Raw genomic sequence first — 14,859 nt, 5'->3', positions numbered from 1 at the left:
AAATTCTCACCGTATGTTTTGTAAATCAAAGAATTACTGTATAACCTACATAAAACGCATATAAATATCAGCTTTCACTCTTTATTTCCCAATTATATGTTTTATTACTATGTCTTATGCTATTTAAATGCTTATGTTATGATCAAAACAAATAATGCGATGCAAGTGATGAAAAAAAGATGGATTATCAATCTCAGTCAAGTAAGTGTTCATCTTGAAATGCTACTAATATCAAAGTTATTCTCATGTTTACGTCATAAAAATCAGATGTGAAATCAAAAAAGATATTAATCAGTTTATCAGGACTCAGGCAGAAAATCGCAGCTTTATTTCCTGACTAATCCAAAGGATGACCACAGCAAGTACATTTGCAGAACCACAGGAAGTACAGCTGTCAAGACCTTATCTATGTACATTTTGTATTGAAATATTAGTTTGTATCACTGAACTGTCATGGATATTGTGTTTATAACTATAAACAAACAAATCCTGAAACTCAAGTCTGTTTTCAAATGTATACATTTATTTTTTCAGACAGGCATGTAAAGAACATTCAAAATGACAAACGAGCAAAACAGTCAGCTCATACTGCCAAATCACTGCAGTCATGAGTAATAATTATCATAATAATACTGATTTCAGAATGAAAGCATCTTCATACAAATGCCCCAGATGGTTATTACCCACAATCCCTCTGCTCTTGTGCTCGGGCAGATGGTTGATTTTAAATAACGAAATAAATGAAGAAAAAACACATTCTCTGAAGGATTTGACATTATGGGTGATAACTATTATCGAGCAGGACTTGAAAATGAGATGTAATACTTGGGATGTTTACAATGAAATAATAATTTACAACATGCTTGTTGATTTTTGACACTTGATGATTAGAGGCGATATGAGCGTCATTTGGCGATGCACGTTCAATTTAAAGGAACGGTTCACCCAAAAATGAAAATATGCTCACCCTCAGGCCATCCAAGATGTAGATGAGTTTGTTTCTTCATCAGATTTGGAGAAATGTAGCATTGCATTACTCACTCAGCAATGGATGCTCTGCAGTGAATGGGTGCCGTCAGAATGAGAGTCCAAACAGCTGATAAAAACATCACAATAATCCACACCACTCCAGTCCATCAGTTAATGTCTTGAGAAGCCAAAAGCTCCATATGAGTCCTTCATGCATAATAGTGCTTTTTTTCAGTGAAACGTCATCTTGTCTGAATCAGGAGAGAAATTGCACAGATCAAGCACTGTTTACAAACCAAAACACTTCTAAACAATTATGCTGGTGGATTTTGATGTGGGAAGACAACAGAGGATGGACTGTTTCACTGGAGGAAGCGTTATTATGAAATATGGACTCATGCTTTAACTAGAAGCAATGGTTTCAATAATAATAAAAGAAAAACTTTTATGGTTTTTGTTGTTACAAACATGATGTTTCTTGCTTCTCGAGACATTAACTGATGGACTGGAGTGGTGTGGATTATTGTGATGTATTTATCAGCTGTTTGGACTCTCATTCTGACGGCACCCATCCACTGCTGAGCAAGTGATGAAATGCTACATTTCCCCAAATCTGATGAAGAAACAGACTCATCTACATCTTAGATGGCCTGAGGTGGAGTAAATGTTCTGAAAATTTCTGGGTGAACTATATTTTTTAATGCAAATGAATCTGAGCAGTTGTGTTATTTATCAGCCGGTATTTATGGGTTTGGTACAAATCAAAGGCAAGACATTCAAAGCAGCACATAAGTTAACCAGACTACCACTACCCATTACCAATGACAACTTGAGTTCTCCAATAAAAGCACAGTGCCAGAAACAGTGCCATCCAATGAGAGCAGAGCATTTACAACAGTCATATGAAATACTCATTTGGAAACAGAAGCGAGTCATAACGTGATATATAAATGTGTGTTATACACTAACAGCTGTAGCCAGAGAAATTCAAGTTGTACAACTGATCAATAACATTACAACTACTTGGTAAAAAGGTCATGAAAGGCCTCGACACATTTTAAACGGCGACACAGTATGGTAGTGATTTTTGGTGTTGATTATGAATAATAGTACATTTTGTTTACTACTTGGGTTATATGATATATCTGGGTCATATTTCACCCCATAATCAAACGAAAAGGAAGAAATAATTTTTTACATGATGCCAATTTTAGGTCCAGTAATATGTTTTGCAAATATCCTTAATTATTATATGTTTAAATATTTTCCAGGAAATTATTTCTGTGCGGCTTTATTTTTTTTATATTTCAGTTTAAGTCATTTTAGGTAGTTACGGCAACATTTCTAATTTTCATTTAAGTTTTTCTTCTAATATTTTATTAGTTATTATTTTAATTGTCTTTTATTTGTATATTTTCAGTTTTGGTTTTAATTTTAGTTTACGTTTTTTTTAAGTTTATTGTGTATTTTATTAGCATTTTTAATATTTCTATTTAATTTATTTTCATTTCAGTTTTAGTCATTTTTAAAAATGTAGCATTAAAACGTTTTTCGAAAGGAATTCAACTTATTTCAGTTATTTGCCAAAGCAACATTTCAAAATGTCATTAAGTTTTTAAAATGTACGTTTTTATTTTATTTTAGTTTCATTTTCAAATAACGAAAATTATTTGTAATAGTCAACAATAACAACACTCCTGTATAATGAGATAATACAGTAATAATAATTACTATCTTAAGCATATATTGTATTTAGTGCATCAAATATTACTATGATGCATACTTTATATAATGTACATGTGCCATACAATTTAAATTCAGTTTCATTTCAGTAATGAAAATTGGCTGTGAAATGTGTTTAAAATCTTTAAAACACATTAATGGTCCTATATAGGCCTGGTTTTCTTTATTTTTCCTCTAAATTTGTAGCAAAAAATGACCCGGACATGTTCTTGTAGTGGATGATTCAGTGAAGCTCTAGAAGCGTATTAAATGGAATTATAGAATGTTCTAGAACTTTGACTGACATTTGGTCAGGTTTCATATAACTTCATTCATAAAGGCATAAATAGCTCTCCATATCAACACCTTCCCAAAAAGTACAGAAAATGTGTTATTTATCTGAAAATGATGTTTTAAAATGACCATTTATTTAAAAATGTTTTATTTTTTAGTATTTTCTTGTAATATTGTCTTGTTTAGGGCATTTTAAAACCATATAAACTTGTAAAAATATTATTTTTGAACAATTTACATAGTTCTTATTTACACAAAACATACTCTTAATCTGGTAAAGTTGTTAAATTCTCATTCCTATTCTCTGGTAGTTTCACATGACTAACATTCAGATGTGGTGTTTGTACCACGAGATGCAAATTAATCTTCTATTTGGCAACGGACATAAAGGATTTCTCTTTCATTCTCCATGCAAAAGGCCTTCGTTCTCTGAGAAATGATCGGTTGTGGGTGTAAAACTGTGTAAGAGAAGGCTTAGGAAAACTTCACGGCAGTAGTATGTAGATGATTTTGAAACTCATGCTTAAGACAATAAACGATCCATCATCTGTTCATGAAGTTTGTCCACCCTTGGCTTGTTCCTGGATCCCTGCAAGGCCTTCATTTTGGCTCAGACACTAATCCAGATCAAAGAGAAACCAGCAGCTGTTCTGGATACGTTTCTGAGCAGGCAATGCATTTGAAATGGTAGCCATTTTGGATCAGAAGGTCACAGAAAGCCGCCATGTTGGCTCCAACTCACACAGATGGAGTGTTTTCTCTGGTGTTGGATGTGTGTCTCACCACGTCGGGTGGCTGTAGCTGATGTTGTACTGCTTGGCCCAGCGCGCAAACACCTGTTTCTCAGTGATGAAGCGGTGGTGAGATCCGCGGCGCCCCCTCTCGTTCTGGAGGTACGTCACACACTCGTCTGGACCTCTGGGTTTGTAATAGTGATAGGGCATCCGTTTGGGCTGAGGACGCTTCCTACAGGAAACACAATTCAGGAAACTGTATTTCAGGGACTATATTCTATTGATACATTCTTAGACTAAAATTATGAAAAATAGTTCTTTATAATGGTGTGATCATTTACTGTTGCCCAATCAGCATTAGAGAGAAACTACAACTTTTGAAGGTCAAATGATGTCATCTTACCCACAATGGTTTGGCGGCACCATCCCATAAACCTTTATGTTGTCACACATCTCTATGGCAATGACCATGGTAAACCAGCCCGTGCTTAACCAGGACTGAGACTTTTTTCTGTGAAAAGATAACAAACACTGAAAAATATAGCAATTTCAACAATGTTCAAACAATACAATAAAGAACCATTTAGGGATGTTTGTACATGTCAAAATATAATCACATATTTAATTATAATTACTTTTAAATTGTAATTATTTTATTAATTGTTATTAATTATATAAGCTTACGTAATTTCTCCATAAATATATTTTTATTTCTATTGTATATATAAAAATACAAAATAGTTGTATTTTATTGTTTTAGAACTGGGCGATAAATCAATATTGATATTTATTGAAAAAAATAAATCCACAATTTTTATTATTATTATTTTAATACCTACTATACAGCCAATATATATTTAACCATGCTGTAGTAAGTTTTATTATTAAATAAAAATACAATAAAAAACGAAAATAAATAAAATACATTAACAATTTTTTACAATTTAAAAATAAAACCTATTTTAAATATTAACAAAAACTATAATAGTATACTTGTATACAAGTTCTGTTTTTGACGAATACAATAAAAATAAAAATACGGTGTTTTGTTGCAAACTAATTGTTATTCTATCATTTCATTACATTTTAAAAGATCGATTCAATCATTTATAAATTATTCCATTGTTTTATAAATTAATTTCATTAGACACAATGCTTGAAGATAACTTTGTATCAAATCGTAAAACACAGAATCCAGAAAAACAAAGAATTTGGGGAAAAAAAGCGATTTCATGGTGCCCTAAATTAAAAGGTTAAAAAAAAAGTTATGGGTTCATTCATCTTTGAAGTATAACAAATATGTGGGATGCATTTGAATATCAAAATGAATATTATTGTAACAATAAAAAAAACATTGAAAAAAATTTAAAATGCATACAGGTTCATCTAAAAAAAATTGAATATCATGAAAAACTTCATTTTTTTGTAACTTATTTCAAAAAGTGAAACTTCATATATATTTAACATGTAAAGTAAGGCATTTCAAAAGTTTTTTTGTTTTACTTTTGATGATTAGAGCTTACAGCTCATGAAAGTCAAAATCTAGTATCTCAACATATTAGAATATTTACATTTGAGTTTCAGTTAATGACCATCTCTACAGTATAAATTCTGGGTATCTCTTGTTCTTTGAAACCACAATAATGGAGAAGACTGCTGACTTGGCAATGATCCAGAAGACAATCATTGACGCCCTCCACAAAGAGGGTAAGTCACAGAGGGTCATTACTGAAAGCAGTAGCTCGAGGAAGAGTGGAGAGGCACAGAATCCAAGCTGCTTGAAGTCCAGTGTGAAGTTTCTGAAGTCAGAGATGATTTGGGGTGCCGTGATGTCTACTGGTGTCGGTCCATTGTGTTTTATCAAGTCCAAAGTCAATGCAGCTGTCTACCAGGAGATTTTGGAGCACTTTCTGCTTCCATCTGCTGACAAGCTTTATGCTGATGTCCTTTTCCAGCAGGACTTTAACACCTGCACACACTGCCAAAACCACTCCCAAGTGGTTTGTTGACCATGATATTACTGTGCTTGATTGGCCAGTCATGCCTGACCTGAACCCCGTATGGAATCTATGGGATATTTTCAAGAGAAAGATGAGAAACAGTCGATCCAACAATCCAGACGAGCTGAAGACTCAATAGTGCCTCAGCAGAGCCACCGGCTGATCGCTTCCATGCCATTCCTCACTGATGCTGGAGTTTGTGCTAAAGGAGCCCCGACCAAGTATTGAGTGCAGAAATCAACATACTTTAAAGAACTTGAACTTCTGTTTTGCAAATCCTTTTTTTGATTTTGTTTAAGAAATATCCTAATATTTTGAGATACTGGATTTTGACTTTCATGAGCTGTAAACTCTAATCATCAAAATTAAAACTTTTTTTTTTTTTTTTTTTTTATGTCTTACTTTACATGTAATGAATCTAAAATATATATGAAAGTTTCACTTTTTGAAATAAGTTACAAAAAAATGCAGTTTTTCACAATATTCTAATTTTTTGAGATGTACCTGTACATAAACATGTCAAAAGAAAGTAGCCTAAAGGAATTGATGGTGCTTACCTGTCTCGGCCGGTCTCTTTCTGAAAGAGCATGTCGAACCTCTGCATTTTGCTGGGTGAGATGAAGAAGAAGGACAGGTTACCGTAGGTCATACTGACTCTCTGGATCAGCCGGTACAGCGTTCCCTTCGCGTCGCGGCCGATCTTCGTCGACGGGCCCCAGAAGATGATGGCAGGGCTCTCTGAGCGATTGAGGAACTCGGCGGGTTTGCGAACCACACGGAATATGCTGGAATGAGCCACGACGCGCACGCTGGTCCGGTTCCCCACGTCTGATTCGTAGCTGGAGGTTGGAGCGTCGTTCATGCGGATGACGCACTCCGTACGGTCGATCTCGTCTCCGGCGTGAGTCCCCAACACGTGACTAGAGCTGGTCACTAACGCACACTGATGGCAGCGCAGGTTCATGCTCTGAAACAACAATGCAGCAACTTATATGAGCCGCCATTTATTTGATTAAAAATTCTAGTACATTTTTTCACATAGCAAATAATATATGTATATTTATTTATTTATTAAATATTATTTTTATTTTCTAATTTAAGTTATTTTTATTATTAATTATTTGATTAATTAGCTATCAATCCATAATTTAATGAAGACTTCAAGTGTTTCTTTCCATTCAGCAAATAATATATCAGATGTATTTTTAAAAATATACAAAAAATGGTCAAACATTATAATGCTAATATAGATGTCAAAATATATTTACATATTTAATTAATATAATAATTATTTTAATTAGTTTTTAATTAATTATATATTTTATTTACTTAATTTCTTCATACATTTTTTTGGACAAATGCTTTTATTTTGTTTAGTTTTTATTTATTTTACTTTATATATACATTTTTCATAAATTTTCAAAGTAAACGTATGTATATTAATACAAATTGTATTTTTTAAATACATTTTGCACTCCTCCAAGATGTATTTTAAGATGGTTTTCAAGAAGACTTTATAAAAAAGCTATTTAAATTGGTATTCACTTTAGCTGATATTTACAGCATTTCTCTCTCTCTCTCTCTCTCTCTATATATATATATATATATATATATACAGTGGTGTGAAAAAGTGTTGGTCCCCTTCCTGATTTTTTATTTTTTTGCATGTTTGTCACACTTTAATGTTTCAGATCATCAAACAAATTTAAATATTAATCAAAGATAACACAAGTAAACAATGAAGGGTTTTTTTTATGAAGGGAAAACAAAATCCAAACCCACATGGCCCTGTGTGAAAATATATATAATTTTTTTTTTTTTTTACTGGATGGGTTATAAATATTATTTGTAACAGTTTTGGGAGCACCTTGTTGCCATAAACAGGAACATATCCCTCCTTTCCGGCCCATTTCTTGAGGTTGGTGTGTTTGATGGCGTGGCGAAACTCGTTGACTTTGAAGGGGCTGGAAATGTCAGCTGAGCTGTTGGAGCTGTAGAGGATGAGGAGGGTCATGATGAGGAAGATCGCCCCATAAATCACCATCCGCTGCCCCTGCTGCCATTGCTGAGGAAACACAGATGAGCTCATCAGCTCACCGACCAATGACTGAGACTCACTTCATACATAAACACTGGAAATCAGATTAGCATCGATCATTTCACATACAAACCACACTTTTAAGCTTTTTATATGAACATTATCTGTATGTTTTGCTATCTGTTTTATTAGTGTATTTAAATAATATTTAAATATTATACTAATTTAATGTTCCTTGAACTGCAAAAATGCAGCAGGTATTTTATATTGATTATTGAATGCTGAATACTTTGTTTCTCCAAATATTCATGGTATAATAAATAATATGTAAAGCGTGAACAAACAATACACACAAAAAAGTGGAAAATCAGTCTAATATACACATTATATATATGTATGTGTGCATATATTATAATCTAAAAAAATCGATTTTCAATGTTTTTGAAAGAAGTTTTTTTTGCTCACCAAGGCCGCATTTATTTGATAAAAAATACAGTAAAAATAGTAATATTGTGAAATATTACAATTTCAAACTGTTTTTTATTTTAAAGGGGTCATATGATGCTATTTTTAAGAACAATATTTGGTGTAACAGAATATGTTGACATGCTTTAATGTTCAAAAACATTATTTTTCAAATACTGTACATTATTGTAGGTCCTTTATGCCCCGCCTCTCTCAAACGTGTCGTTTTCTACAAAGTCCCTCCTTCTGACAAGCACAGTCTGCTCTGATTGGCCAACTGGCACAGTGCATTGTGATTGGCCGAACACCACAAGCACGAGTCGGAAATGCCTTACCATAATCGCGAGCTTCAGCTTTCAAAATAAATATAAAGACAGTTAATAATGTCCTTAGTTTTAGCATCAGTTCAAGCCCGAGAGGGGAACAGAGTCCCGAGACAGACACAGTGATGAAGCTCGTATGTATTTGCACACAAGCCGTGGTTAAGATAGCTGACGTGCTGTGATGTGACCCTGTCTCTCTCTCTCACTCACACACACACACACACACACACACACACACACACACAATGTGCAAAACTCCACATTTGAACAGTCAATAGCAAATACTTAAATTAATAACAAAACATACAGTCGCTGATTCAGAAGCGCCAGATTGTCAGAGCAAAGTCAGAATGACCTCCTCTCCTAGGTTCACGAAACAGTCGTCCATAAAATGTGTTGTGATAACATCTGGGTTGTGCTGTTCTGTTGTACGTAATCTTAATGATTCCTAAATGCATCTACTTTCAGAAGGTCAAATAAAGTGTTTTAGGGGTGTGTGGCAGAGTCTTAACTTTGATAAAGAATATCTCTTTGGTTTTGAGACTTCAGGGATCTTATCTATACACAGTCAGCTTGTTACACTCCAAAGAGAAAGGATCATATGACCCCTTTAATATATTTTGAAATGTGTTCCTGTGATGACATTTGTAAGACTTTAGCATTTAAAAATTCTAATTAATCCAAACTTTGGACCAGTAGTGCAAATAAATATATTTTTAAGGGTTTTTCTACTCACTTTATCTACAAACCGCAGTCCCATTCTCCTGCTCCTCTTCTATCAGGGTTCAGTGCTCATGCCTAGAGAGAGAGACGGAGAAACTGGATCAGTTCTCTGTGCCGAAAAACACTGACACCTTTAAAACCAGGCATGTGTGTAAATAAATGATATACCAATTCAGTTCAAACTTATATTCACAAATAACACGCAGAGGTATTTTAATAACCCATCTCCCACGGTGTAAGATTTACACAAGCCATGCTTTATAAAAATATGAATCAAATGCAAATAAAAAAACTTGAATTGAACAAATCACACAAGAAAATACCAATTTAATATTTAATCTGACAGGAGACATTACATTATCCTTTAACACCTGACACCAGTTACTTTCAATATAAACAAGGTTATAAAGCTAAGATATTATTTATTTGTTTGTTGGAAAAATCCAATATTTTGTTCTGAATATAACGGTATATTAAAATCTGATACAAGAAGTCATACCTCCAGGGCCTCTTTAAAACGCAGGCCTTTTACCAGAAATAAACAAATATATGTATAGAATTACAGTCTTCTACACATTACACATTACACATTATGGCCCTGCGTTAATGAAAATACATCTTAAAGCATCTGTGTGTGCTGCTCATGTAAGCATCGGGATAAAGCAGCGTCTAATCTGCAGAATAAACCGATTGATGAAGACAGTTCTCTCACCAGGGCTTTATTCTGGATGCTCTTGAATCCGCGCAGTATTATCATCCCCATATAATCATCTCCGCCGGATGAGCGACTGCGCATGCGTAGCACACCGCGTTTAGATTACTGACGTCCCGACGCGCCCACGCCAGAACGCTCATGACGCCAGAACCGAATCGACCAATCAAAACGCTCCCACACGCCGTGGACGCGATGAGAAAGAAACTTAACATTTTATTGATAACAAGTAATGATGCTGAACATTCAGATTTGATCACAGGAATAAATTACATTTTACAATATATTCAAATAGAAAACAGCTATTGTAAAAAATATTTCACAATATTAAAGTTGTTTTTCTGTATTTAGGGTCAAATAAATGCAGTCTTGATGACCAGAATACACTTCTTTTAACAACACTAAACATTTTTATCTAAAACACATCAAAAATAATATATTACTACTAATAATATATAGGCTATATATATATAAAAATTGAAAAAAGGTCTAAATAAATAAGGCAATACAAACCACATACACATTAAATTACAATAATGCTTTGTTTATTATCTGCCAATTTCAGATACACAGCAAGACAGGCCTAAACTTCAGTCTGAGTCATCACAGGTCAAACCATCACCACAGAATTACAACGTAATATACCAAATTATGTGTGTAAGAATATCTTCGATTAAAAAAAAAACACATAGCTGAAAATAAGACACAATGTAATGTAAAAAAAATACATTATTTTGAATATCATCATATGATATTAATCCATAATGTGACCTCGTTATATATTAATTTACAAATGCAGTTAGATTCTCTTGGGTTAATATATGAAAAAGATAAACATTGCTAAGACAAGCACTAAAAGCCAACACATGCATGCGATATTGAAAATAATAGAGTTTGGCTCTGGCTGCAGTAACATGTTCTACCTCGGAATAAATACAAAAATAAATGTTTATAATCATAAAAGCACAGTACCTTTTCTGTCACCCTTACAGAAAACCTTTAAGTGAAACTCTTGGGTTAGGTGGCGAATGATACAATTCTCTATAAACACACATAAAATAATCAAATAAAAAGTGCAATTAAAGCAAAATGTAAAAAGACAGCAGAGTTTTCTGGGACCAAATTAACATAATTTTGTCGATGAAATGAGAATATTAAATGCTTTAAAAACATTTTGCTCAGAAGTATTAGAAAATCACAGTGTTAATAATAAAAACAACGGCGTCAAAAATGGTATTGTGTTCTGCTAGATTCAAAGGAATAAATAGACATTTTAATATTACTTATTAATAATAATAATAATAATATAGATAATACTAATAAATGTTTAATGAAAATAAAACGAATGCAGTGATTAAATGTTGTATTATAAGTTTTGAGCATTTATTTAGATGATATAATACGAGTCATATTTACACAGTTTAGACGACAAAGTGAATTTGTATGATTTCTAATTTTTCAGAATGAATCATTTGAGAGATTAATGCAACTTCTGCACAAGTTCAATGTGTGAGAAGAAGTGGAATATCCTGTTAGTTAGTCATCTCTGATTACTGTTAACTAAGCTTGAGTTTACAGCAGATCAATGTGTAGTAGATATGATCATCGCTATACACAGTGACTCGACAGATTATTTATGGTTGATATAAGAGATATTATGTGACGTAAATATACTCTAATGTCATTTGAGCTCTGATTTCAGATCCTCTCACGCAGATGAGTTTAGTATTTCAGTGGTTGACCATTGAAAGTGCTAATAAACTAGAGATCAGATTAACATACGAAAGACAAACAAACTGTCAGTCACATTTTTGTCAGTAATAAAATAATTCAAAATTCTGTTTAAGACAGAAGGAATAAAACCGTACCAAACACACAAAGGCAAAGCAGCATGATTCAAACGCCAAACTGACGGCACCGCAGTGGTTTTTCATAAACTGACACACAACTTGACACAGAGTCAAACCTGGTTGAAACTAGTCTTGCTGATGTTCCTGCTGTGACCAGGGAGGGTAAACAAAGCGTAGCTTCCCCTGAGACGCCCAGCGGCTGTAAATGAGTTTCTCTGTGATGAAGCGATGCCCGCCCCTCTTGGCGTGTTCGTGACTGCGGTACATGCGGCACTCATCCAGACGCGACGGCTCGTAGTAGTGGTACGGCACAAACGAGTGGTTGGCGTTACTACAATCAAGACAAAACACAGAAGTTAGAGAAGAAATATTATTTTACTAAAGAAGCATTCAAAAATGCATAAACACTTAGATATTCTGTATACACATAAATATACATAGTCCAAATCAAGCTCACAGGATGTTAAATTCATGACAAAATATACATATATTTTATTAATATTATACTAATTAATTTATTATTATTTATTATATTAATGTATTATTTATAAATAATTGTGCCTAATTATGTACTCTCTCTCTATATATATATGCATAAATATTATATTAATATTTGTAATATTAATAAATAAATGAATATTCACTTCAAAATATGAATCTGTCGATTACATGATATATTGAGTAAACACAATACAAGTAACAATAATAAACAATAGGTGTAAACAAAGTGTATAAAAAAAACAACAACAGTCCATTAATTCTGTAAATTATTGTCTGTACATGTGATGACATTTGAACATACATTATCAATTATATTAATTAAATTATCAAAAAAGTACAGTCCATTAATTCTGTAAATAGTTTTTTGTACAGATGAGATGCAATTATTTATGTATGTATATATATATATATATATATATATATATATATGTATGCGTGTCAGATCCATAATTAGTGGCAATGCAAAAATGACTGAATTATATTCAGTTTAACAAACTAAACTCAAAGAACTGAACTCACCTGCAGTAAGAGCCATCAATCATTCCATAAACCAGAATACTGTCACACAACTCCAGAGCCAAAATCATCGTAAAAAACCCTGTACTGAGAAACGCTCCTGATTTCATCCTGCCAGAAATAAAGCCATTTACTACATTTACAATGACTTTTTTACATAAGAAAGATGATAGAATAGAGGAAGACTAACCTGTCTTTGCCCGTCTCGTTTTGAAAGACGCTGTCGCAGTACTGGACCTTTTCTCTGGTGACGGTGTAGATATGTGATTGTGGATACTTCTTGGCCAACGTCACAAGTGCATTGAAGATTTTCCCCTTTCCATCCTCCCTCATGTTTTTCTCAGGGCCCCAAATGACGTATCTAGTTTCCGCTTCTCTCCCGAAGAAATAGCCCTGCTGCCGTACCAAGTGTGGCACGCTGCTGTGAGAGACCACACGCAGACTGGTCCTGTTCCCCACATCAGTCTCGTATCTGACGGTGGGCGCCGCGTTCATCCGGATCACACAGTCCTGTCCGTCGATCTCCTGACCCCGTGCACCGCCCAGCATCTGTCCGGAACTGGACACTACGGCACAGCGACCACAGCGGAAGTCCAAGAACTGAAAACACATGATATATCAGAGATGCAAACAGGGAAGGGGGAAAAAACACTGCGTGGATCGGAGGCATGCTCCACATGGAAATCCTTTTAAAGATATTTGCTCATTTGTTGTTACGTTAAGGTATTTTTAAAATATTTTTTATTACCTTATATGTTCAAAACTGTCATTTTTCACACAAAAAAATTTGTTGCAACATTTGACAAAAATCAAGATTGAATATATTTGGTCAAAATCCCATGTTATAAAAGACGAAGTGCTATGCAGGCTATTTAAGACAATATTGGCTGATTAAACGGCAATGCTGACCTAAAATGCTAAATGTTTGCCCTCTCTCTCTTCACCGCTCCCACATCTCAGACCTCAAATACATCAAATATTACCCTTTTTAGACAGAGTAAAGAAAATACTATGTAAAACTTATTGAAACAGCTTACTGCAAGACCCCTCCTCATAAAAACACTTTCTCATTGGATCTCACAAAATCTCATAGCTGACCTATTTTGATCTCAAAAAAGCGAGTTGTCACTGAAAGGTGAGTTTGCATCTATGATGTATGCATCCATTTTAAAGGAATAGTTCACCCCAAAATTAAAATCTGCTGAAAATGTACTCTCCTTCAGGCCATCCAAGATGTAGATAAGTAGATAAGATTTGGAGAAATGTATCATTCCATCACTTGCTCAACAATGGATCCTCTGCTCTATCAGCTGTTTGGACTCTCATTCTGACGGCACCCATTCACTGCAGAGCATCCATTGGTGAACAAGCGATGCAATGCTACATTTCTCCAAATCTGATGAAGAAACAAACTCATCTTTCACTTTCATTTCTGGGTGAACTATTCCTTTAAAACTTTTACAAAGGGTCAGTGTGGAATGCAACTTACATATGAAGCTGAGCGAGTCTTGGGATGAACCCTCACATAACCACGCAGGCCTGTTTTCAAGGCAAGTCCAGACCTTATCACATGATTGTACCACAGCAACAGACAAACAGAGAGGAGGAGGAGGCAGATCCAGTGAAACCTCTGAGGGATGAAGAACGTCAGAGAGGTTCATTCAGAGTCAACAGTTTTTAACACCTTTCCTGTAATTTTATAAAATATGAAAGCAATACCAGGGATTTCATATCCTACTGAGGCTGAAGCTCCAACCCAGGCGCTCAACTGGGAAGGAAAACCTCCTTTTCCTGAGAAAATATGAAAATTCGAGTTACTTCCTTAAACTAGCACTCTATGAACACACATGTGAATGTATACAGTGTGTATGTATATATATTGTTACGTCTAATGACGTATTAACTTTTGTTTTTATTATTTATATAAAGTGTTATGGGTGTTTGTGTTGTTGTTCTCTTTCTCCCCTCCTAGATTAATGATGATCATCTGCGCTCATCCACCTGTGTGCGCT

General features: G+C 34.2%; 2 protein-coding genes across 3 annotated transcripts; both read right to left on the bottom strand.

Moving 5' to 3' along the window:
* Positions 1-515: 515 nt before the first annotated feature.
* On the bottom strand, positions 516-12,038 carry st6galnac6 (ST6 (alpha-N-acetyl-neuraminyl-2,3-beta-galactosyl-1,3)-N-acetylgalactosaminide alpha-2,6-sialyltransferase 6). 2 transcript variants are annotated; one of them, XM_079394236.1, is made up of 6 exons: positions 11,947-12,038; positions 9,282-9,343; positions 7,587-7,784; positions 6,277-6,686; positions 4,123-4,230; positions 516-3,951 (listed from the first exon to the last, which is right to left on the bottom strand). In XM_079394236.1, the coding sequence occupies exons 2-6, from the start codon at positions 9,303-9,305 to the stop codon at positions 3,765-3,767; spliced, it is 927 nt and encodes a 308-aa protein (XP_079250362.1). In that variant the 5' UTR covers positions 9,306-9,343; positions 11,947-12,038; the 3' UTR covers positions 516-3,764. The 2 variants fall into 2 exon arrangements, with proteins under 2 accessions (XP_079250362.1, XP_079250361.1); XM_079394235.1 differs by lacking the exon at positions 11,947-12,038 and adding an exon at positions 9,981-10,219.
* On the bottom strand, positions 10,642-14,638 carry LOC306855485 (alpha-N-acetyl-neuraminyl-2,3-beta-galactosyl-1,3-N-acetyl-galactosaminide alpha-2,6-sialyltransferase-like). The gene is made up of 5 exons (XM_079394237.1): positions 14,567-14,638; positions 14,337-14,477; positions 13,038-13,447; positions 12,851-12,958; positions 10,642-12,161 (listed from the first exon to the last, which is right to left on the bottom strand). The coding sequence occupies exons 1-5, from the start codon at positions 14,576-14,578 to the stop codon at positions 11,957-11,959; spliced, it is 876 nt and encodes a 291-aa protein (XP_079250363.1). The 5' UTR covers positions 14,579-14,638; the 3' UTR covers positions 10,642-11,956.
* Between the last annotated feature and the right edge of the window lie 221 nt (positions 14,639-14,859).

The sequence above is a fragment of the Barbus barbus genome (genome assembly GCF_936440315.1).
Source record: "Barbus barbus genome assembly, chromosome: 36".
Lineage (NCBI taxonomy): Eukaryota > Metazoa > Chordata > Actinopteri > Cypriniformes > Cyprinidae > Barbus > Barbus barbus.
This window is presented reverse-complemented; position numbering and strand designations above follow the sequence as displayed.